This window comes from Zootoca vivipara, chromosome Z (genome assembly GCF_963506605.1).
Source record: "Zootoca vivipara chromosome Z, rZooViv1.1, whole genome shotgun sequence".
NCBI classification, from domain to species: Eukaryota; Metazoa; Chordata; class Lepidosauria; order Squamata; family Lacertidae; genus Zootoca; species Zootoca vivipara.
The window spans coordinates 2,539,889-2,565,243 of NC_083294.1; the positions used below are offsets into that span (position 1 = coordinate 2,539,889).

General features: G+C 49.5%; 1 protein-coding gene across 3 annotated transcripts; it reads right to left on the reverse strand.

Annotated features, from left to right (window-relative positions):
- Positions 1 to 808: 808 nt before the first annotated feature.
- Positions 809 to 24,180, reverse strand: ST6GALNAC6 (ST6 N-acetylgalactosaminide alpha-2,6-sialyltransferase 6). 3 transcript variants are annotated; one of them, XM_035101501.2, is made up of 7 exons: positions 23,363 to 24,176; positions 19,210 to 19,405; positions 14,234 to 14,298; positions 9,495 to 9,668; positions 6,476 to 6,873; positions 2,719 to 2,826; positions 809 to 2,561 (listed from the first exon to the last, which is right to left on the reverse strand). In XM_035101501.2, exons 3-7 carry the CDS (start codon positions 14,246 to 14,248, stop codon positions 2,375 to 2,377), a joined length of 882 nt encoding a protein of 293 aa, XP_034957392.1. In that variant the 5' UTR covers positions 14,249 to 14,298; positions 19,210 to 19,405; positions 23,363 to 24,176; the 3' UTR covers positions 809 to 2,374. The 3 variants fall into 3 exon arrangements, with proteins under 3 accessions (XP_034957392.1, XP_034957391.1, XP_034957393.2); XM_035101500.2 differs by having other exon boundaries at positions 809 to 2,564; positions 23,363 to 24,175; XM_035101502.2 differs by lacking the exons at positions 809 to 2,561; positions 2,719 to 2,826 and adding an exon at positions 4,468 to 4,860 and having other exon boundaries at positions 23,363 to 24,180.
- Between the last annotated feature and the right edge of the window lie 1,175 nt (positions 24,181 to 25,355).

The window sequence follows — 25,355 nt, forward strand, 5'->3', positions numbered from 1 at the left end:
CCCAGCAGGGGCGCATCAAAGGCTCCATGCCCGGCCTGCGTCGGCTCAGCGGCACCCGATCGGCCTCCACAGGCAACAGCACCGTCGTGGTCATGGTCTGCCTGCCAGCGAGCGCCGCTGCCCCATTAGCAGGTGGCCATGGGGCCCTCCGTGGTGCTGCGCTCTGCACCTGCAGCCAGCTCCAAGAGCAGCCTGTTCCCTGCCCGGAACTCACGGTGCCCGCCTCGCCCTGACTTGTGTTTGTGTCTCCTCAAGCCCCACCTTTCCACTCCACCCCCAGGGGAGGAGAGCCGACCCGGGACCATGGAAGCCTGGAGGGTCGCGCCCGCCGAGTCCCCTGCCTTGAGCAGCTCGCTGGAAAGCGGCGCCGGCTTTTCGTGCTTGCGCAGGCTGGGTTTCAGATTTATGGCTGCTTGTGACTGAGGTGCAAGCCGTACTTCAGGGATAGAGAGTCTCGGGCGGGCCCGGAGCTTTCCCCAACCTACAACCCCTCTGCCCAGGCCACACCCCTCCTCACCAGCGCCGTTTCATATCCTCTTCGGTGTTGTTTTTTCCCCTTGCACTTTCAACTTTGACAATGCCTCTTTGCTCCTCTGGATGGAGGACTGGGGTGCCATCAGCGGTATACATTTAAAGCTGTATGCCCTTAAATAATTCCGCCCCCCCCAAAAAAAATAATCCTGGGGACTATAGATTATGAGTGGTGAGGGAGGTGTCATCGGGCCCACGGACCCTGTAGCCCTACCCACGTTCCCACTTCGTGGGCCCTCCCCTCCTGTGCATTGGCCCCACCCATGGCTTGCCCCCCCCCCTAGTTTTGATCCTGGGTACGCCCCTGTCAGGATGCCCTCAAGCCCATCATCCAAGTCATTGATGAAGATGTTGAATAAGACTGGGCCCAAGACAGAACCCTGCGGCAACCCACTAGTCAATAGTCTCCAGGATGATGAGTAGAGTTGGCTCTGCCTATCATTAGCTCTGGTTCGCCCTTCTATTGGGCTCCCTCTCTTTTGCCCACCAGGGCACCAGGCACCACTGGACTGAGCTGAGGCCACCTCTGGTTTCTCCATTTTACCTCCCTCCCTCTCGAGGGGCTGGGCTCAGGGGTGCCAACTTGAATAAAATAGGGGGGGGGCAGGTAAGTTCTGTCCTGCATAATTGATCACAAGATGCAGTGCGCACAACACACCATTTGAATGGCAATGCCCACCAACTTTGGCGCTCCAGCACCATCAAATGTTTTCTTGGGAGGATTGAAGAGACCTCGGCCCCTAGGAGTTGGCTCCTACCGTATGGCTGGGCTCATTTTGGCCAGCTGATGCAAGCTTAATAAAAACTAAGCAAAACACAAACCCGCTTCTCAAGTAAACAGCAGACTAGCGGCACATGGCTTGCCTCCCTGGAATAAAAAACAAAATCTTTGATCTGTTCCACTCCATGCCACTCTTCTTTCCAGCTCCTCTTGGGTCTATTTGCAGGATGTTCTGTTAGTAATGCAAAGAGTTGGCACAGGGATAAGGTGAGCTAGCAGGCTTGTGGGGGTGGGGGGAAGAGGAGCCATAGCAGGTGGTTGAGCAAATCCGACGGTTTTGGTTTCTCACAATGTCTCATTATTTCCAATCTCCAGTTCTCCACGTTTCAACATTTGCCTTGCAGTTTTTTTTGGTAAAAGTAAAAAGTCCCTATTAAAAAGTTAGCAGCATTTCCGTTCCCCTCCCAACCCCCACAACCCACTTCTCCCTCCCACAAGGGAGTGCTGTCCTTCACCCTCTCAAAAAGGTTGCCCATCCCTGTTACAAAAGGGCTGGGTAAAATTCATGGTCTTGCCCACAGCTCTTCACTGTGACAGCTGAGAACCGAACCTCCATGTACAAAGGAAGTCTACCTCTGTATACCTGCTCTGAGCAGGAGGCAAAACACAGTGGAGGGCTGCCTTTCTTGCAAGATTCTCGGAAGTACCTTTTTGGCAGATACCAGGTGCCAAGCTCTCATCCTGATCCGACAGGGGTCGTTTTGTGTGCTAATACAGGCCCTCTGGTGGGGTTTCAAACCATGAGGTTTCTTGGCAGCAACGGGCTGTGAGCTCCAGTGTTTAAGGAGTGTGGGGGGGGGGGAGCATCCAAGTCATCCAAAGCATCATGCCCAAGGGCATTGTGGGAAATTTAAAACAGCAGCTGAGCGGCCTGGCGGCCTGGCACAAGGAAGGCATGGGGCTAGGAGCAACGGTGGCCCTTGAGCCACCTTCGAGGACATCTCTTTCCCTCCTCCTGTTGTGGAAAGGGCTGCGTGCCCCAGAAGCTCCTCCCGACTGCCCCGCAGGTCCATGGGTTTGGCACTTGTGTGGTTTCTCCTCCGCCCCACCCCACGGGGAGCTTCAGTCCCAGTTCGGGTAGGAGAAGGTGATGTTGTAGAGACTTGCCCACTTGGCAAAGACCCGCTTCTCAGTGATGAACCGGTGGTGGTGCCCCTTTCGGCTTTGCTCGTTGTGGATGTAGGTGGCACATTCATCCGGACCCTTCGGCTCATAGTAGTGGTAGGGCAACTTGTGGGGCGGAGGCTTCCTGCTGTTGGGAAGAGGAACCGGGGAGGGGGGGGGAGGTTCGGTGAGCAGGGAGCGGTGCAGAGAAGCAGAGGCAGAGATAGAGACAGCCCTGGGGCAACCTCTCCTCCCCTCCCCCCAAAAAACCTGACAACGAGCATGCAGAGTGCAGAACTTACATGCAATACTCGGGAGGGACCATTCCATAGACGTGGATCTTGTCACACAGCTCAACGGCAATCACCATTGTGAACCAGCCGGTGCTCAGCCATGACCGTGACGTCACTCTGCAAAAGCAGGGAGAAACAAAAGGAGGGGTTTTTTCCCCAAAGGAAAGGGAATCCCAACACAACAATTCTTGGGCAAGGTGATTGAGCAAGTGGTTGCTGAACAACTCCAAGCACGCCTTGAAGAAGCGGACCATTTGGATCCCTTCCAGTTGGGATTCAGGCCTCATCATGGGACTGAAACTGCCTTGGTCGCACTGGTCGATGATCTCCGGCGGGCTAGAGACAAAGGTGAGAGCTGTTTCCTAGTTCTGCTGGATCTCTCAGTGGCTTTTGACACCATCGACCATAACATACTTCTGGACCGTCTAGAGGGGGTGGGAGCTAGGGGCACTGTTATACAGTGGTTCCGCTCCTTCCTCCTGGGCCGTGTTCAGAAAGTGGTGGTGGGGGAGGAGTGTTCAGACCCCTGGCCTCTCACTTGTGGGGTGCCTCAGGGCTCTGTGCTCACCCCCATGCTTTTGAACATCTATATGAAGCCGCTGGGAGAGATCATCAGGGGGTTTGGGCTGGGTGTTCATCAGTATGCGGATGATACCCAGCTCTACCGCTCTTTCAAATCAGAACCAGTGAAGGCGGTGAAGGTCCTGTGTGAGTGTCTGGAGGCGGTTGGAGGATGGATAGCGGCTAACAGATTGAGGTTGAATCCTGACAAGACAGAAGTACTGTTTGTGGGGGACAGGAGGCGGGCAGGTGTGGAGGATTCCCTGGTCCTGAATGGGGTAACTGTGCCGCTGAAAGACCAGGTGCGCAGCCTGGGAGTCATTTTGAACTCACAGCTGTCTATGGAGGCGCAGGTCAATTCTGTGTCCAGGGCAGCTGTCTATCAGCTCCATCTGGTACGCAGGCTGAGACCCTACCTGCCCGCAGACTGTCTCGCCAGAGTGGTGCATGCTCTAGTTATCTCCCACTTGGACTACTGCAATGCGCTCTATGTGGGGCTACCTTTGAAGGTGACCCGGAAACTACAATTAACTCAGAATGCGGCAGCTAGACTGGTGACTGGGAGCGGCTGCCGAGACCACATAACAGCTGCTCTCCAAGGCTTCAGGTTCAGAGACATTGGACTAAAGTACCCCAGCTTTTTCTCCAAAGAGCTCAGAGCAGCCCCCACCACACACATTATTATTATTTTTGACTGGGAGCGGCCGCCGAGACCACATAGCACCGGTCTTGAAAGGCCTACATTGGCTCCCAGTACGTTTCCGAGCACAATTCAAAGTGTTGGTGCTGACCTTTAAAGCCCTAAACAGCCTTGGTCCAGTATACCTGAAGGAGCGTCTCCACCCCAATTGTTTAGCCCAGACACTGAGATCCAGCGCCGAGGGCCTTCTGGCGGTTCCCTCACTGTGAGAAGCAAAGCTACAGGGAACCAGGCAGAGGGCCTTCTCGGTAGTGGCACCCGCCCTGTGGAACACCCTCCCATCAGAGGTCAGAGAGATAAACAACTACCTGACATTTAGAAAATACCTAAAGGCAGCCTTATTTTTAATCTGTGATATTTGATGTATTTTAATGTTTGTTGGAAGCCGCCCAGAGTGGCAGGGGAAGCCCAGCCAGATGGGCGGGGTATAAATAAATTATTATTATTATTATTATTATTATTATTATTATTATTATTATTATTATTATTATAACTTGTGAGTGATTGGTATAGATTAGATGCTGACCTGCAACGAAATGTTGCAGTGTGGAATTCTCCACGTTGAGGATTCCAATCCCTCTATTCCATTTCACATCAATTTTTCATTCCACACACCCCATACTCCACGTTCTTTTATCGCTCAGCACACACTCAACCCTCATTAGGCTGGTTTTGTTTTTGTTTGTTTTTTGGTGGGAGGTGCCTGCCCCTCTCTCTGCCGATCCAATGGGGTCCCAGGCATCCACACAGGGCCCGTGTCCCTTTCGGAGATAAGACACGGCAGAGACCATATTGGCAGAATTGGAATGATATTTGTAAAAGAAAAATAACGGTAGTTAAGGAAGGAAAGAAGAACGTAGACAGAAAGAAGACGACGTAGTAATAAAAACCTGTGGAAAAAATAAGGATAGAAGAAATCAGGAACAATGAAAAGGATTGGAAGTCTCATATGTTTAATCTGATGTAACATTTTGGATAGGTTTTCATTTTTTAGCTGTCTTTTTTCCCTATATTCTTATGCGTATGAGTTAAAATGTATGTGAATTTTTTAAAATATATTTTTGTCCCTTTGTGTACTTTTAAATAATCTTCAATAAAGAATATATTTTTAAAGAAAGAAAGAAAGAAATGTGGTTTATTCTCCTATTTATACCCTCAGTCTGCATGGAGGGAGTCCAGATCTTATAGCATAGTTCTTTCAAGAGGCAGCAGGGCCATAGCTGCCAAGTACCCCGTTTTCCCCGGGAAATCCCCGTTTTTTCATACCGTTTCCCGACGGTCCCCCGTATCACTTTGTCTCCCATTATTCTCCCTTATATTCTCCTGCCGGCGGCCATTTCCCCCCCTGCTTTGCCCATCTATGGGCACTGAAAATGGCGCCGCAAGTCGCGTCTACGCATGTCCGGAAGTGCGTAGACGCGACTTCCGGTGTCGGTGTCGGCCATTTTTTGTGCCCATAGATGGGCAAAGCGACACCAGAAGTTGCGTCTACGCACGTCTGGATATGCGTAGACGCGACTTCCGGTGTCGTCGTTGGCCATTTTTGGTGCCCATAGATGGGCAAAGCGACACCGGAAGTCGCGTCTACGCACTTCTGGATATGCATAGACGCGACTTCCGGTGTCACGCGGCTGCCGGTCCCACATTCTGCAGTCCAGGACTTGGCAGGTATGAGCAGGGCAGGCAACCTGCCCAAGATGGATCTCAGCTCCTCTTCATCCTTCTCCTTCCTGGCAAGGAAGCTTCGCGCAGGGAGCGCAAGCCTGGGGCCGCCTCCACTGCGCCTGTCAGCTGTAGCCTGTAGAGCAGCTTCAGGTCGCTCTCCGGAGGCACGTGTGTGCCTCGGGAGAGTGGCCTGAAGCCGCTCAGCACCGGGCGGCGGGGGGGCGGGCAGGCTGGCCAGCGCCCCCTCCATTCTGGCACCCTAGGCAGCTGCCTAGGTCACCTGAATGGACGCACTGGCCCTGTGTGCGGGGCCAGCTCAGCGCAGCCTCAGGCAGAAAGGGCTGGTGGGAGAGGCGGCCCGTGGAAATCGAGGGGGGGGCTTTCCCAAAAATTAGCTCGCGTAGGACGGAGAGATGCCACACGTAGGTGTTTGCTATCGGGTTGCTGACGCGGACACAATCTCCTGCATGTCTACTCAAAAGTCAGACCCACAATTTTTTTAAAAATCAAACCCGGGTTCAAGTATTTCTACTCAGAAGTAAGTCTCACTGAGTCCAATGGGACTTACTCCCAGGAAAGTGAGAGAAGGGCCGGCTTACAGTGCACTCCTATATATGCCTACTCATATATACTCATGTTTGAAATATGATTGGCTGGGGGGGGGGCGCCAGAAGGTGATCTCGCCTAGGGCGCAAAAAACCCTAGCACCGGCCCTGCCTGCAGACACCTCCCTCTTGTAAGTTAAAAGGAAAAGATACAACCATCTTATCTTTCCTCCTTCCCCACAGCAAGAGGATCTGCACAAAGTAGGCCGGGGGGGACAATTGCAGGTGAATTTACCTGTCCTTCCCTGTCTCCTTTTTGAACAAGTCATCAAACTGTTTCATGCGACTGGGGGAAGCTACAAAGGCTGTCATGTTGGGGAACGACCCGCTGACCCGCTGGATGACCTTCAGCAAGCTCTTCTGCATCCTGACCGGTGGCCCCCAAAAGATCAAGACGGTGTCCGGAGTCTTGTTGACAAACTCCTGTGGTCTCTTCAGGACCCGGAAGATACTCGAATGGGCCACCACCCTAAAGGTCGTCTTGTTGCCAACATCCACTTCGTAGGCTGTCGTGGGAGCATCATTCATGCGGATTGTGCACTCCGACTGGTCAATTGCTGCCCCCAGCTTGCTCCCCAGCAGGTGACTGGAACTGGTGACGATCACGCATTGGCTGCAGTGATGATCCAAAGTCTGGGGGTTGGGGGTGGGGAAATAAGAGTAAGAGGTGATGTAGCAGAAGTTAATAATAATAATAATAATAGTAATAATAATAATAATAATAATAATTTATTATTTATACCCCGCCCATCTGGCCGGGTTCCCCCAGCCACTCTTGGCTGCTTCCAACAAAATATTAAAATACAGAAATCCATCAAACATTAAAAGCTTCCCTAAACAGGGCTGCCTTGAGATGCCTTCTAAAGGTCTGGTAATTGTTGTTCTCTTTGACCTCCGATGGGAGGGTGTTCCACAGGGTGGGTGCCACTACCGAGAAGGCCCTTTGTCTAGTTCCCTGTAGCTTTGCTTCTCGCAGTGAGGGAATTTAATGCGTTTCCCCAGCCACTCTGGGCGGCTTCCAACAGAAAAATGAAATAAAATAATCTATTAAACATTTAAAAGGTATAGGTAAAGGGCCCCTGACCATCAGGTCCAGTCGTGTCCGACTCTGGGATTGCGGCGCTCATCTCGCTCTATAGGCGTTTGTCCACAGACAGCTTCCGGGTCATGTGGCCAGCATGACAAAGCTGCTTCTGGCAAACCAGAGCAGCGCACGGAAACGCCGTTTACCTTCCCGCCGGAGCGGTCCCTATTTATCTTCTTGCACTTTGATGTGCTTTTGAACTGCTAGGTGGGCACAGCTGGGACCGAGCAACGGGAGCTCACCCTGTTGCAGGGATTTGAACTGCTGACCTTCTGATCAGCAAGCCCTAGACTCTGTGGTTTAACCCACAGCGCCACCTGGGTCCCTATTAAACATTAAAAGCCTCCCTAAACAGGGCTGCCTTCAGATGTCTTCTAAAAATTTGGTAGCTGTTTTTCTCTTTGACATCTGATGGGAGGGCGTTCCACAGGGCGGGCGCCACCACCGAGAAGGCCCTCTGCCTGGTTCCCTGCAACTTGGCTTCTCGCAACGAGGGAACCACCAGAAGGCCCTCGGTACTAACAGCTAACCTCTAAAACTCTATTTATAAGAAAAAACAATGGAGAACAAATCGGCAGAAGTTGAGAATCCATTTCCCATGGAGCAGCTTCAGAATCACTCCTCTGCCATTCTGCAACTGCTTGTTACCAACAGCTGCCAAGATAATTCTTAAAGGCAAGATTTCCTTACCCATTATTCCATCCTTCTGGTTTATAGAACCAGAGGGAAGGGTACTGTGGCTGGTGGCGTGCCAGAAATTATGGAATTTCTCAAGATCCCTCCCTGCCCACCAACGATCAATCTACAGCCACAAAGCCCACTGGGAGACCTTGGGCCAGTAACTCAGCCTAACTGACCTCACAGGGTTGTTGTTGTTGTGAGGATACCAGTAAAAAGGGGCTGAGGAAGTGTCTATAGCAGGCATCCCCAAACTTCGGCCCTCCAGATATTTTGGACTACCCATCTTCCCCGACCACTGGTCCTCTTAGCTAGGGATCATGGGAGTTGTAGGCCAAAACATCTGGAGGGCCGCAGTTTAGGGATGCCTGGTCTATAGCATGCCTTGATGTGTTTTGGAGAAAGGAATTTTTGGTGATGTAAATGTAAATGTAAACAGAGGTAGGGAACCTATTTCTGAGGGCTGCACTCCCTTCTAGGCAGCCGCCCAAGGGACAAATGTCAGTGGTGGGCAGGACCAGAGGCAAAAGTGGGAGGGGCGGTGAATGTCAATTTTATCTTAGTTGCTTACACAGTCCTTTTTCTCCCAAGAGTTCAAGGACACTTTCTAGTTAGGCAGAAAACACCTGGGTGTGCAGCAGAGCCAATGGGGAGATAATAGAATCATAGAGTTGGAAGAGACCACGAGGGCCATCCAGTCCAACCCCCTGCCAAGCAGGAAACACCATCAAAGCATTCTTGACATATGGCTGTCAAGCCTCTGCTGAAAGACCTCCAAAGAAGGAGACTCCACCCCACTCCTTGGCAGCAAATTGCACTGCCCAACAGCTCTTACTGTCAGGAAGTTCTTCCTAATGTTGAGGTGGAATCTTCTTTCTTGTAGCTTGAATCCATTGCTCCGTGTCCGCTTCTCTGGAGCAGCAGAAAACAACCTTTCTCCCTCCTCCATATGACATCCTTTCATATATTTGAACATGGCTATCATATCACCCCTTAACCTTCTCTTCTCCAGGCTAAACATACCCAGCTCCCTAAGCCGGGCACCCCCAAACTTCGGCCCCCCAGATGTTTTGGACTCCAATTCCCATCTTCCCCAACCACTGGTCCTGTTAGCTAGGGATCATGGGAGTTGTAGGCCAAAACATCTGGAAGGCCGCAGTTTGGGGATGCCTGCCCTAAGCCGTTCCTCATAAGGCATCTTTTCCAGGCCGTTGACCATTTTGGTTGCCCTCTTCTGGACACGTTCCAGCCTTTCAGTATAGACAGAGGTTTACCTTTTTTGTATCATTGTAACCTGTTGCTTATATGATCACTTTGGGAACTATTTGATCAAAGGCAATAGTGTAAAGCTCACACAATAAATAAATAAAAATAGATTTGCTCCTCGGGCCCCTTGGTGTCAGATCTCTGGGCCTGAGATTGTCCCGGCCTGAGATTCCCCCCCTATGACCTGCAAAACAATGGCAGCGGAAAGTTCACATGCTTCCCATACCTTGTTTCCAGAGACTGGCAGGTACCCATTCTTCACCCCCCATTTCTTGAGGCTAGAAGGCAGCGGGGGCTTCACTTTCACCGCAGTGTAGTGGAAGACCTCACTCCTGCCGTTGTAGATGATTAGCAGCATAACCAGACCAAACAGAACCACAAAGACAACTGCGCGCTGGCCCTGCGGACACAAAGAGCAGACGAGGGGGCAAACAGTCAGAAGAGCCAGGTTGCTCTCCAGGGCATCTATTCACACAGGGCACATTTCTAGCTTGGCTACTACCCTGTTTCCCCTTTTTTAATACGTAGTCATAAAGTAAGCCATGGCAGGGTTTTGAAGCATTTGAGAGATATAAGACATACCCTGAAAATAAGCCATACTTCCACGCCACGGAAGCCAACCCCCACAGGCACCTCCACTCACAGAGTCACTCCATGCGGCTGGCACTGCAGGAGCGCGGTCGGCTGGGAAGCGGCACTCCAAGAGCGCCGCTTAAAAGCTGATCACGCTCCCACCTTGCTGGCTGCATCCCCGCGTTCCTTGCCTGTGTCCAAGTGTCTCTGCGTCCAGTTCCTGTGTCCAGTTCCCTGGGTCCAGTTCCCTGGGTTTGCGCTAATGTGCATGTGCCCCACGGACAGCCGTTGGGACTTGGAATGCAGAGACACTTGGAGCGCACGAGAGCAAGAGAGAGAGAGACAAGATGGTGGTGGCGGCAGCCGGATCCGCTCGAGCTTCTCCCTCCCTTCCCAGCCCTCAGGGCTACCTTTCCTGAGAGAGCAGAGAGAGCGCTGACAGCCATGGAAGCGTGTGGAGGGGAACGTCCACTTCCTACAAAGGGGCCTGGTTGCGAATGGAGCCTCGGGGACCGGAGTCCTCCCACCCTCCCCCCATCCTCCATACTTCCCCCGTCCTCTTCTTCTTCCTCCTCCCACAGACAGACCCCTCGAAATCCTGGCTTTTTCGTAGCGGGAGCTCCATCTTGGTCCGCCGCTTCTTCCTCCGCCTCCTCCTCACAACCCTCCCTGGCCCGAGTTTGTTTGCTTGCATTCCCGGCACGCCCCGAGGCCAAGCGCAGAGAGGGAGGAAAGGCCACGGCCCCACCACTCCTCTCATATATGTTCTAGCACCCGTTTATTTAACGGACTCAATGACACTAGTAAAAAAATAAGACATCCCACCGAAAGTAAGCCACCCTGTTTTTTGAGGGGGGAAAGGGTCTTTAAAAAGGGGAAACACGGTAGTAGCCTGCGTAAAAAGGGATTCTGGGACAGTAGTTGTTCGCAAGCAGAGCACGAGCCAAGAGCCTGACGGGGCAGCAAAATATGAAGGTTCCAAGTCATGGGAAGCGGGAGATCTGCTTGATCCTGGGTGCAGAGGGTCCAGGATACATCCACTCAGGGATGGCCTGTCCCACGTCACCACTTGAGGTAAAACAGAAAGGTGCTGCTTCCCCACAAGGCTGCCGCCAATGTCTTGTGAATTGGGGTTGAGCAGCAGCAGCAAGCCTTTGACTGTGTTGACCGCAGCAAACTATGGCAAGTTCTTAAAGAAATGGGAGTGCCTGATCACCTCATCTGCCTCCTGAGAAATCTCTATGTGGGACAAGAAGCTACAGTTAGAACTGGATATGGAACAACTGACTGTTTCAAAATTGGGAAAGGAGTACGACAAGGTTGTATATTGTCTCCCTGCTTATTTAACTTATATATTACAATTATACATTTTTGTTATTTAAACTATAAATATCTCGAAATTATGGGTTTTTTTCTCGAGGTGACACACCACCCGAGTTATGCTCGGTTTTTTGGCGAATTTTCACACACCAAGCTCAAAAGGTTGCCCATCATTGTACTAGAGCAACTTTCATCAACCGGTTTTGGACCACAGCTCTCAGCAAGCACAAATTTATGCAAAGCCTGCTTTTTGAAAGCAAACAAACAAACTTAAGTGCTTCATGATTGCCTTTTGTGAGTAAATTATTTAGTGTTGTGATCCTGGGGAAATCTGAATAAGGAACTAATGGAACTGCTGGGCGGGGGGACGGGGACAGTGGGTGTAGTGGTGAACAGCTGCAAGAGAATAAACAAATTGAAGTGTGCAGCAAACCCAGAGAACCAGAAGTGCTTTATGTGGCTCTTAACATTTAACGTTCATTTAGCCTTGAAGCAGCAGCTTTTGCATAGCTGTCTATGCAGCATGCCCATAGGAGAGCACTATGAATTCCTGGCTTGGTGCAGGAGGCATGCCGTTCCCAAAGTTTGTGCAGAAGCTAAATGTGCCCATCCAGGCCTCTCTATCTGGTCCTTGAACCTCTCCCTAGGCTACACACTTTCTCATGCCATGCCCCTCTATAGCTGTCAATTTCCGGATTGGAAAATAAGGGATCAGCAGTGGCGCGGCACCGGAAGTCACTTCTGTGCATGTCCAGACATGCGCAGAAACGAATTCCGGTGCCAGCTCTGCCCGATTTCCAGTGCCCAGATATGGGCAGAGCGGCACTGGAAATTGGTTCTGTGCATGTCCAGACATGCGCAGAAGCGACTTCCGGTGCCAGGCTGCCCATGTCCGCATGTCTGGGCACCAGAAATCGCTTCTGCACATGCCCGGGCATGCACAGAGGCAATTTCCACCAGCACTTGGCAAGTGAGCGAGCAGCCAGCCGGGAGCCGGGACATTTACAGGGTATTTTACAATCCGGGGTTGCAGCGGGAAATGGATTTAAATTCGGGGGTATCTGTTGGATTTTTTGAATAGTCAAGTTACTTTAGAGCCGGTCTACTGTAAATACTGTCTGTTTAAGAGAAACAGGTGCCGGTGATTTCTGTTACTTGCTCACAGGCGTGGGCTCTGCTCCTTGTATATAAGGCTCTGCCAGAAAGCCTTCTGTATCTCTTAGATAGATCTCTTAGTAGATCACTCTCTCAGTTGAATGTATCTCTCAGTTAAATATGTGATTTAATTCTCAGTTTAAGAGATTCCAAGTTGAATCTTAGTAAGAGAGACTCTAAGTTTAAGAGATTCCTTCGTTGAATCTTAGTATGAGAGTTGTTTAGTTATAAAGCTAGTTTGCTGTTAATTCTTGGGTAGTTTAATGGGAGTTATGTGGGAGTTTATGGGAGGTTTGGAATAGTTTAAAGGTTGGAATGTGGGTAGATAAAGTTGCTAAGAGAGAAAGCATTTATCTTTAGTTTAAAGTCTCTTTAGAGTCAGTTTGTTTTTCAGTTAAAGAAACCCAACCGTTTGTATTTTCTTCTGTATACTTTTCTCCTGCTCTGGAGGGTAGGACTCAAACCAGTGGATTCCAGTTACAAGAAAGGAGATTACAACTAAACACCAGGAAGAACTTTCTGGTGGTAAGAGCTGTTTGACAGTGGACTCCCACAAGAGGTGGTGGACTCGCCTTCCTTGGAGGTTTAAAAGCAGAGGTTTGATGGCCATCTGTCATGTGGGGGGGGGCAACTTCCATCTTTCGCTGGGGCTCAATTAGTGTCAGCCCCTTCTGTCAAGAGCTTGGGTGTAACCTTGGATGCCTCCCTTTCCAGGGAGGCACAGGTTGCAACCACAGCCAAGGTGGCATTTTTTCATCTTCGCCGCATTAAGCAGTTGGTCCCGTACCTTTCTCAACCTGACCTGGCCACAGAGATCCATGCGATGGTCACCTCTAGGCTTGATTATTGTAACTCGCTCTACGCGGGGCTGCCCTTGAAACGGACCCAGAAACTCCAGCGGGTGCAAAATGCCGCGGCGAGGCTCCTTACGGGGTCCCGGCCATGGGATCACATTCATCCAGTGCTTTACCAGTGGAGTACAGGATCAGATTTAAGGTGCTGGTTTTGACCTTTAAAGCCTTATGCGGCTTAGGACACTCGTACCTATGGGACCGCCTCTCCTGGTATGACCCGCAGAGTAGGGTGGGTCATTTTTTTAAAAAAAATGTTTACTCCCTTGATCTTATATCAGGCGTATGGTATAAACATGGTCAAATTTCAAATTTGGGACAAATCGGTTAATATTTAGACCCTGCTCCTACAGATTGAAATTTTGCCTCACTACGAATGATGAAAACATAGGAATTTGACTCATTTATTCTAGGGCCTGCAAGACAGAGCTGTTCCGTTTGGCCTTTGGACTGACGCAGTCTGACCCCGGGATTACCCTCCCCTAAGGTTTTATCTCATAATGGTTTTATCTTATTTGTAGATTTTTAATTTTAAAATTGAATTTTAACATTGTATTAATCAGCATTTTAACTGAATTGTTTTTTTTCTATACTTGTGTTGATATTTTCGTTGTTAGCCGCCCTGAGCCCGGTCTTTACTAGGAAGGGCGGGGTATAAATAAAATTATTATTATTATTATTATTATTATTATTATTATTATTATTAATGATCTACATGAGATTCCATCATTGCAGGGGGTTGAACTAGCTGACCCGGCCACACGTTGCTGTGGTTCTTTCCTGTGACCCCCCACCCCACCCTGTCCCGATCCATGACGTATCCTGCCCCCCTCCACCCCGGCTCATCCCTGTGTTTCGGTAGGGTACCCTTCCCTCTGTTGTCGCTGGGGAGTGTTGGCCCTTGGAAACTTTGGGCAGGAGAGAATGAGACCGTACAGGCTGAAAAAGATTCCCTGCCACTGGTGCAGTGCAGGAATGCAATATTCATATTCATAGATCATGAATATGAGGAAGAAACAGATTTCTCCGGAGACTGCAGGGGGTAGGAGTGGGGTAGGGAGCTCACCTTGTCGTTTTTCATGTCGCCGTCCTGGCCTTAGGTTGGAGCCTCGATCAGCGTAACTTGGGTGCCTGCAATAAAGTCAAAAGGACAGGGTGATATTTGTGGCTTCTGGGTGAAAACGAAGGGGCTTTTATTAGTATACAAGGTGTTCCACCACCCTGGGGTAGGGGTCACTTCAATGCAAGGGAGAGTGGGACAGGGTCTAGTTTGAGCCTGGGCTAAGCGCTGGAAAGTTGCAATGTACTAATAAGGAAGCGGAGTGTGAGCATGCATAGCTGCCAAGTACCCCGTTTTCCCCGGGAAACCCCCGTTTTGTCTTACCTTTTCCCGGCGGTCCCCCGTATCACTTCGTCTCCCGTTATTCTCCCTTATATTCTCCGGCCGGCGGTCATTTTTTTTCTTTCTGATTTGCCCATCTATGGGCACCGAAAATGGCCGGCGCCGGCTTCGAAAGTCGCGTCTACACATGTCCGGAAGTGCATAGACTAGACGCAACTTCCAGTGTCGCTCTGCCCATCTATGGGCACCGAAAATGGCCGTCGCCGGATTCGAAAGTCACGTCTACACTTCTCCGGAAGTGCGTAGACGCGACTTCCGGTGTCGGCCATTTTTAGTGCCCATAGATGGGCAAAGCGACACCGGAAGTTGCGTCTTTGCAACTTCCGGTGTCACCCGGCTGCCGCTCCCGGATTCTGCAGTCCGGGACTTGGCAGGTATGGTGAGGATGTGCCAAGTGTACTGTTACAAAAGCCCGGTGCCTGCCCCTCTTTCTGCAAAGCAGTGGCCAGAGTGCAGGGAGGCCACAGGCTCACACATGGTCTGTGTCCCTTTGGAGAATAGAAGACATGGCAGAAGGACCTGAGTCTTCTAGCAGAAGGACCTGCCTGCTCCTCTCCTTCTGGCACATCTGCAGCCACTGGCACATCTTATCCTGGAGAGTAGTGACTAGTGGAGTGCCACAGGGTTCTGTCTTGGGACCAGTCTCCTTCAACATCTTTATCAATGACTTGGATGATGGGCTTGAGGGCATCCTGAGCAAGTTTGCAGATGACACCAAATGGGGAGGGGTGGCTAATACCCCAGAGGACAGGATCACACTTCCAAATGACCTGAACAGATTAGACAACTGGGCCAAAGCAAACCAGGTGAATTTGAACAGGGAGAAATGTAAAGTACTCCACTGGGGCAAAAAAAATGAAAAGATGGGTGACACCTGGCTTGAGAGCAGTACATGTGAAAAGGATCGAGGAGTCTTGGTAGACCACAAACTTGACATGAGTCAGCAGTGTGATTCAGCAGCTCAAAAAGCCAATGCAATTCTGGGCTGCATCAATAGGAGTATAGCATCTAGATCAAGGGAAGTAATAGTACCGCTGTATTCTGCTCTGGTCAGACCTCACCTGGAGTACTGTGTCCAGTTCTGGGCACCACAGTTCAAGAAGGAGACTGACAAGCTGGAACGTGTCCAGAAGAGGGCAACCAAAATGGTCAAAGGCCTGGAAACGATGCCTTATAAGGAACGGCTTAGGGAGCTGGGTATGTTTAGCCTGGAGAAGAGAAGGTTAAGGGGTGATATGATAGCCATGTTCAAATATATGAAAGGATGTCATATGGAGGGGGGAGAAAGGTTGTTTTCTGCTGCTCCAGAGAAGCAGACACGGAGCAATGGATTCAAACTTCAAGAAAGAAGATTCCACCTAAACATTAGGAAGAACTTCCTGACAGTAAGAGCTGGCCGAGAGAGGGATGCAAGTGTGTGCAGAAGCTAACCAGCTGCACCAATGTAGAACGGTTGTGTTTCAATTCATATTTTGGGGGAAAGTACTTCAGATCAGCCCATCCCCCTCAATAAACTTTCTCTTTTTCTTACTTCCCAAGAACAATGTGGTAGCTGGCATTCTCTTCTTAACTGTCACGTGTCTTGGATATCTAAATGCTTTTTTTGAAGCTCTCGTTTTCTCCTGCACTGCACTCAGAGTGCTCTAATTGACAAGGGGACTGGCGACGGAGAGAGGCAGGAAACCAGCAGGGTCTATAAATAACACTCGGGAAAAGCAGCTGTGAATGGAAAATCTAGACCTGACCGTAGCGCACTGGACTGGGTCTGCCAAACATGCCCAAGGACAGGATTGCTACGCATGATTAATCTGGGCAACGTGATTACCTCGTGGGTTAGATGTCAGCAAAGAGGCCAAGAGAGGCAGGCACATCCTGACTGGAACATAGGAAACTGCCTTTATACGGAGCTTATGAACGACAAGGTTGTATATTGTCTCCCTGCTTATTTAATTTATATGCAGAATTCATCATGTGAAAGGTTGGACTAGATGAATCCCAAGCCGGAATTAAGATTGCCGGAAGAAATATCCACAACCTCAGATATGCAGATGACACAACCTTGATGGCAGAAAGTGAGGAGGAATTAAAGAATCTTTGAATGAGGGTGAAAGAGGAGAGCGCAAAATAGGCCCGGGGGGGGGGAGAGGGGGAGTGCCCGATCGCAGGCCGCAGCATGGCCTTTGTTTTATGTAGGCCCCTGCCAGGCCCCCAGGCCCCCCACTAGGCACACTTGGGGGGCACGGCAAGGCGTTTTTACTTTAAAGTTTAGTGGCCGTTGTAAAACAGGGGGACTCTGAGGCTCAGGGGGATCTGAAGGGGGGCTGTTACCCTCCATTTGACAGACTAACACAGTGTTTCTCAACCAGTGTGCCTCCAGATGTTTTGGGACTACAACTCCCATTATTCCTGACCACTAGTCTTGCTAGCTAGGGATGATGGGAGTTGTAGTCCCAAAACATCTGGAGGCACACTGGTTGAGAAACACTGGACTAACACACAGCAACGCGTGCAGGGCCAGCTAGTGCATTATATTAGAGGAAATTTGCTTTGCAAAAATTTGCATGTTCTATAAAACTGCATGCATGCATACATACATACATACATACATGTGTGTATTAGGAGGAATTCCCTGTTGCATAAAGGAAAATATTCAAATGTGGATAACTGATGTTAAGACCAGAAAAATGAGAATCTGAAGAATTTGACAGTTTTTGCCCACCCCTAGTTTGCAGAAGGAATTTTCCCCACCTTTAGGAGCATGCCATTTTAAGCACAATGGAAGGTTTGTTTGCGGTGTTCTTTAGCAATATTGCCTGAAGAATTTTAACAATCTGTGGGTGTTAAAATGAAATCCCAGCATCCTGTGCTCGGGATGGAATGTTCTGGGCTGCACAGCAGTGCTTTAACGCCAACATTTGACAAAGAAACTGTCACCCATTACTCTCTTAAGTGGGAATAAGCCCCAGTGATCTCAATGGGGCTCTGTAAAACATGCGTGCAATTGATTCTTTGAGCAGAGCTCCCAAGGGGAGCAGAGATCCCTTCTCTCAAATGTCCTACTGGAGAGTTTCTCCACCTCCACCTACCCATTGCTCTGCCAACAACCAGAAAGAGGCTTGAATGAGCAAGGATGATTAGGTTTATGCCTGGGCTGCTTTGAAAATAAAATAAAACCTTAAGTATACATACTTGCCTTTTGTGAGTTAATTATTTAGTGTTATGATCCTAGGGAAATCTGGCACAGGAACTCATGGAATGGGGGGGAGTAGGAGTAGAAGAAGTACATTATTATATTATTATTATGGCAGCTGTTGACGACTGTTAACGACTGCAATTGGTCTTGCAGGAAAAAGCAAGGGGTGACATGGCTAAATATAGTTTTATCATGTATTGTATAATGAGATAAGAATCCAATGTCTCTATTCAGGTCTGAATAAGTTTGGTAATAAGACCTCTCTAAGTTTCTAAGGTGCTACTGGAAGGATTTTTAAGGCATCGTTTCGAGGCCTTTGACCATTTTGGTTGCCCTCCTCTGGACACGTTCCAGCTTGTCAGTCTCCTTCTTGAACTGTGGTGCCCAGAACTGGACACAGTACTCCAGGTGAGGTCTGACCAGAGCAGAATACAGTGGTACTATTACTTCCCTTGATCTAGATGCTATACTCCTATTGATGCAGCCCAGAATTGCATTGGCTTTTTTAGCTGCTGCATCACACTGCTGACTCATGTCAAGTCTGCGGTCTACCAAGACTCCTAGGTCCTTTTCACAAGTACTGCTCTCAAGCCAGGTGTCATTTTTTTGCCCAAGTGTAGTACTGTACATTTCTCCTTGTTAAAATTCATCTTGTTTGCTTTGGCCCAGTTGTCTAATCTGTTAAGGTCATTTTGAAGTGTGATCCTGTCCTCTGGGGTATTAGCCACCCCTCCCAATTTGGTGTCGTCTGCAAACTTGCTCAGGATGCCCTCAAGCCCATCATCCAAGTCATTGATAAAGATGTTGAACAAGACTGGGCCCAAGACAGAACCCTGTGGCACCCCACTAGTCACTACTCTCCAGGATGAGGAGGAGCCATTGATGAGCACCCTTTGGGTTCGGTCAGTCAGCCAGTTAAAAATCCACTGAATGGTAGCATTGTCTAGCCCGCATTTTACCAGCTTCTTTACAAGAATATCATGGGGCACCTTGTCCAAGGCCTTGCTGAAATCAAGTGTTGGACAGTGTTGGACAGAGATGGTTGGACAGTGTTCTCAAAGCCACCAACATGCTCCAAGACTTTGGCCACCTCATGAGAAGAGAAGATTCCCCTGATGTTGGGAAAGATGGAGGGCACAAGGAGAAGGGGGCGACAGAGGACGAGATGGTTGGACAGTGTTCTCGAAGCTACCAACATGAGTTTGACCAAACTGCGGGAGGCAGTGGAAGACAGGAGTGCCTGGCGTGCTCTGGTCCATGGGGTCACAAAGAGTCGGACACGACTAAACGACTAAACAACAACAACTATATTGCATGCCGCCTTCAGAACTTCAGCTGGGGACAAATGTTTTAAAACAAGCAGATAAGCAAGTGCTATTTGGGCCTGTGCCTGATTGAAGCTCTAACATAACATATTAAAAATCCAGGTCGATGTCTCCCTCCTTACCAAGGCAGGATGTCTCACGTGAACAAAGTCAGGAGCATGGTTGGGGGGGTCTTCTCCTTCGTGGGGAGCCATGAGGTGCCGCCGGCCCCAGTTGCCAGACCATCCTTCCATGACGCAACCCACGTGCTTGCTCCTTTTATTCAAGCATCGCAACGAGACGGTAGGCACCCAGGCCAGCAGCCCTGCTCTCGGAGGCCTGCAAAAGCAAATGGTGTTTAAAAAACAAAACGAAAACCAAAAAGATGGGCTGGTTTTTCAAACCCGTTTGCTGGTGGGGGAATCAAATCCAAAGCAGCCCCAGATCTGCTGGTTGAAGTAGAAGGCTTTCTCTCGAGCTAAACCTGAGCAAAACGCATGATGCCAATTGGCGGAAGGCCAAATTCCCTGCCCCAAGCCAAGCGTTTTTCCCAAACAGCTGTTTTCATTAGGGCAGCCTCCGCAAACTTGGTGCCCTCCAGGTTGGCAAAGGCTGCGTTAGGGATAAAATAAAATCAAGCTGAGTTATGTCACATCTCACAGCACAAACACACAAAATGCAAAAGTGTCTCAAAGGGAGGATCCAGTGCTGGCTCAGCACATCTTGACCAACCATGCTTTTTAACATCTACATGCAGCCGCTGGGAGAGATCATCAGGGGGTTTGGGCTGGGTGTTCATCAGTATGCGGATGATACCCAGCTCTACCTCTCTTTCAAATCAGAACCAGTGAAGGCAGTGAAGGTCCTGTGTGAGTGCTTGGAGGCGGTTGGAGGATGGATGGCGGCTAACAGATTGAGATTGAATCCTGACAAGACAGAAGTACTGTTTGTGGGGGACAGGAGGCGGGCAGGTGTGGTGGATTCCCTGGTCCTGAATGGGGTAACTGTGCCCCTGAAGGATCAGGTGTGCAGCCTGGGAGTCATTCTGGACTCACAGCTGTCCATGGAGGCACAGGTCAATTCTGTGTCCTGTGTCCAGGGCAGCTGTCTATCAGCTCCATCTGGTACGCAGGCTGAGACCCTACCTGCCCACGCCTGCCTCGCCAGAGTTGTGCATGCTCTGGTTATCTCCCGCTTACACTACTGCAATGCGCTCTACGTGGGGCTACCTTTGACAGTGACTCAGAAACTACAACTAATCCAGAATGCGGCAGCTAGACTGGTGACTGGGAGCGGCCGCCGAGATCACATAACACCGGTCTTGAAAGATCTACATTGGCTCCCAGTACGTTTCCAAGCACAATTCAAAGTGTTGGTGCTGACCTTTAAAGCCCTAAATGGCCTCGGTCCAGTATACCTGAAGGAGCGTCTCCACCTCCATCGCTCTGCCCGGACACTGAGGTCCAGTACCAAGGGCCTTCTGGCAGTTCCCTCGTTGCGAGAAGCCAAGTTGCAGGGAACCAGGCAGAGGGCCTTCTCGGTGGTGGCGCCCGCCCTATGGAACGCCCTCCCATCAGATGTCAAAGAAAAAAACAGCTACCAGATTTTTAGAAGACATCTTAAGGCAGCCCCGTTTAGGGAGGCTTTTAATGTTTAATCAATTATTTTATTTCATTTTTCTGTTGTAGGCCGCCCAGAGTGTCTGGGGAAACCCAGCCAGATGGGCTGGGTAAAAGGTAAAGGTAAAGGGACCCCTGACCATTAGGTCCAGTCGTGACCGACTCTGGGGTTGCGCACTCATCTCGCATTATTGGCCGAGGGAGCCGGCGTATAGCTTCCAGGTCATGTGGCCAGCATGACTAAGCCGCTTCTGGCAAACCAGAGCAGCACATGGAACCGCTGGGTATAAATGGTAAATAATTATTATTATTAATATTAAAATGCAAAAGTGTCTCAAAGGGAGGATCCTGTGCTGGCTCAGCACATCTTGACCAACCACAGACGAGGGCTGTCAATACCCCATGAATTTAATGGACAGTTACCCCCCCCCACTTGTCATGAATCCCTGGGACTTGCTGCTGCCAGAGCTACAATTCCCAGCACCCTTAACAAAACACCGTTTTCATAATTCTTTGGGGAGCGGGGGAATGTGCTTTACATGTATGGCGTATATGTAGTTAATACAACATCTGCCAACCAGAGAGAGATTTTGGGTTGTGCAATACATCCGACATCTTGTTCCCTGGATATTTTATAACTTGCACTGCCTTGCGAAATTTTAGGCGAAAGTGCCAGCGTGCATGACGCTGTAAATAAGTTTTTAAAATATATTCTTAGGAGTGGTGTGGTGCAAGGAAGTTAATGAAAGAAAGCTGAGCAGTTATGCTTCACTGACCCAAGTAAATCCTTTCATCCCATACAGACAAGAAACTTTACAAGTAAGACACACACACCCTGCCTCCTAAAAAGACACCAAGCAGGAAACACCATCAAAGCATTCTTGACACATGCCTGTCAAGCCTCTGCTTAAAGACCTCCAAAGAAGGAGACTCCACCACACTCCTTGGCAGCAAATTCCACTGCCAAACACCTCTTATTGTCAGGATGTTCTTGCCCCTTGTATGTCAGGAAGGGCCATAGCTCAGTAGCAGGGCACCTGCTTGGCATGCAGACAGTCCCAGATTCGATCTCCAGGATCTCCAGGCAGGGTTCAAGGAGATCCCCGTCCAAATTCCCGGAGAGCTGCTACTAGTTGTACTGTAAACCAGGGGCTCCCCAAACTAAGGCCCGGGGCTCGGATGCGGCCCAATCGCCTTCTAAATCCGGCCGGCAGACGGTCCGGGAATCAGCATGTTTTTACATGAGTAGAATGTGTCCTTTTATTTAAAATGCATCTCTGGGTTATTTGTGGGGCATAGGAATTCATTCATATATTTTTTCAAAATACAGTCCGGCCCCGCACAAGGTCTGAGGGACAGTGGACCGGCCCCCCTGCTGAAAAAGTTTGCTGACCCCTGCGAGCTCAGTGGACCAGTGCACTGACTCAGTTTTGACAGGTTCCTCTTTTAATTTACCCCTTCCTTCCTTCTGCATGGCTATGTTTTAAAAAAATAAATATTGGGGGAGTCTTCTTATAATAAACAACTCTTTTACATTTAGAAGACCACTGACGGCGGCCCTGTTCAGGGAAGTTTGTAATGTTTGATGCTGTGCTGTTTTTAATATTCGGTTGGAAGCCGCCCAGAGTGGCTGGGGAAACCCAGCCAGATGGGCGGGGTATAAATAATAAATTATTATTATTATTATTATTATTATTATTATTATTATTATTATCAGGTGTCCAGTTCTGGGCACCACAGTTCAAGAAGGAGACTGACAAGCTGGAACGTGTCCAGAGGAGGGCAACCAAAATGGTCAAAAGCTTGGAAACAATGCCTTACGAGGAATGGCTTAGGGAGCTGGGTATGTTTAGCCTGGAGAAGAGAAGGTTAAGGGGTGATATGATAGCCATGTTCAAATATATCAAAGGATGTCATCTAGAGGAGGGAGAAAGATTGTTTTCTGCTGCTCCAGAGAAGCGGACACGGAGCAATGGATTCAAACTACAAGAAAGAAGATTCCACCTAAACATTAGGAAGAACTTCCTGACAGTAAGAGCTGTTCGGCAGTGGAATTTGCTGCCAAGAAGTGTGGTGGAGTTTCTTTCTTTGGAGGTCTTTAAGCAGAGGCTTGACAGCCATATGTCAGGAATGCTTTGATGGTGTTTCCTGCTTGGCAGGGGGTTGGACTGGATGGCCCTTGTGGTCTCTTCCAACTCTAGGATTCTATGATTATCATAGCTAGAACTATCACCACTCTGTTATATGAGTGCACTACACACACACACACACACACACACACACACACACACACACACACACACATGAATGACACACCATCCTTCTCTCTAAACCTACCCCTATCCTTTGGAGATTTGTCAAATAAATAGTTAGCATGCACACACATAAAAAGCTTAGCAGGCAAGTGTAACTGACGGTACGGGTCCATTTGGAGGAGCCCCAAGACCTTCCCCCAAACAAAAATTGAATGATGCATTTGCAAGGAGAGGCCTGTTTGTTGTTAAACTCAGTCGCCTGCTGTCAGGCAGGCAGCCCAAACCCACGAAACAGATCTAGGGGCGAGCAGACAGGAAGCAACACTACATATATCTTAAGGGTTTCTAGACATTGGCAGCTTCTCCACACAAACCCCCAGCCCCACACACCCCCAACCCCCCCCAAAAGCCATGCATGCCACCTTCTTGATCTTCCGGTGCGCCCTCGATCCAATTCTAGATTTCACCAGGAAAGGATCTTTCCCCTGGGCTGGGTACCAGCTTCACTTGCACATCCCACCACCAGAAGAAGAAACTGCTAAACCTCTGGGACTCTGATGAAAAGATGACTCCCTTGGATTTTGCAAGCCTCTGGGTCCTAGCAAGTCTCGCTTTCTCCTGTCTGCATTGATGCTCCGAGCAGCAAATCAGGGGCACCCTTCCCCTCCCCCTCCTCTCTCTCTCCTGATCCGATTTCAGCTTGCTCTGGCTCTCTGGCTCTCGCTGTGTTTGTGTGTGCATGCAGGCGCAGTCACTGAGATGTTGGGAGGAGAGATCTGATACCAAGGGGCCCGAGGAGCAAATCCAAGCGATCTATTTTTATTTTTTGGGTGAGCTTTACACTATTGCCTATCCATTCTGAAGGAAATCAGCCCTGAGTGCTCACTGGAAGGACAGATCCTGAAGCTGAGAGCTGGACCATCAAGAAGGCTGATTACTGAAGAATTGATGCTTTTGAATTTTGGTGCTGGAAGAGACTCTTGAGAGTCCCATGGACTGCAAGAAGATCAAACCTCTCCATTCTGAAGGAAATCAGCCCTGAGTGCTCACTGGAAGGACAGATCCTGAAGCTGAGAGAGCTGGACCATCAAGAAGGCTGATCGCTGAAGAATTGATGCTTTTGAATTATGGTGCTGGAGGGGACTCTTGAGAGTCCCATGGACTGCAAGAAGATCAAACCTATCCATTCTGAAAGAAATCAGCCCCGAGTGCTCACTGGAAGGACAGATCCTGAAGCTGAGGCTCCAAGACTTTGGCCACCTCATGAGAAGACAAGACTCCCTGGAAAAGACCCTGATGTTGGGAAAGATGGAGGGCACAAGGAGAAGGGGACGACAGAGGACGAGATGGTTGGACAGTGTTCTCAAAGCTACGAACATGAGTCTGACCAAACTGCGGGAGGCAGTGGAAGACAGGAGTGCCTGGCGTGCTCTGGTCCATGGGGTCACGAAGAGTCGGACACGACTAAACGACTAAACAACAACAACAAAAACAACACTATTGCCTTTGATCAAATAGTTCCCAATGTGGTCATATAAGCAACAGGTTACAATGATACAAAAAAGGTAAACCTCTGTCTATACCAGGGTCCGCAAACTAAGGCCCGGGGGCCGGATGTGGCCCAATTGCCTTCTAAATTCAGCCCGCGGACGGTCCGGGAATCAGCATGTTTTTACATGAGTAGAATGTGTCCTTTTATTTAAAATGCATCTCTGAGTTATTTGTGGGGCATAGGAATTTGTTCATTATTTTTTTCAAAATATAGTCCGACCCCCCACAAGGTCTGAGGGACAGTGGACCGGCCCCTTGCTGAAAAAGTTTGCTGACCCCTGGTCTATACTGACAAGCTGGAACATGTCCAGAAGAGGGCAACCAAAATGGTCAAAGGCCTGGAAACGAAGCCTTATGAGGAACGGCTTAGGGAGCTGGGTATGTTTAGCCTGGAGAAGAGAAGGTTAAGGGGTGATACGATAGCCATGTTCAACTATATAAAAGGATGTCATATAGAGGAGGGAGAAAGGTTGTTTTCTGCTGCTCCAGAGAAGCGGACACGGAGCAATGGATTCAAACTACAAGAAAGAAGAAGTTTGGGGCAGGCAGCATCACTCCAGGGCTTCAGTCAAGAGCCTCTCCCAGCCTTACCTCCCAGCCCTACCTTCTTTCTCATAGTTTGAATCCATTGCTCCCAGTCCTCTTCTCTGGAGCACCCTTTGGGTTTGGTCAGCCAGCCAGTTCCAAATCCACTGAATGGTAGCATTGTCTAGCCCACATTTTACCAGCTTCTTTACAAGAATGTCATGGGGCACCTTGTCAAAGGCCTGGCTGACATCCACAGCGTTCCCCAATTAAGTGTTCCATAAGCTGCTGCCATTGAAGGCCTTGTCCCCAGGAGGCAGGTTTGCTGAGGAAATCTTA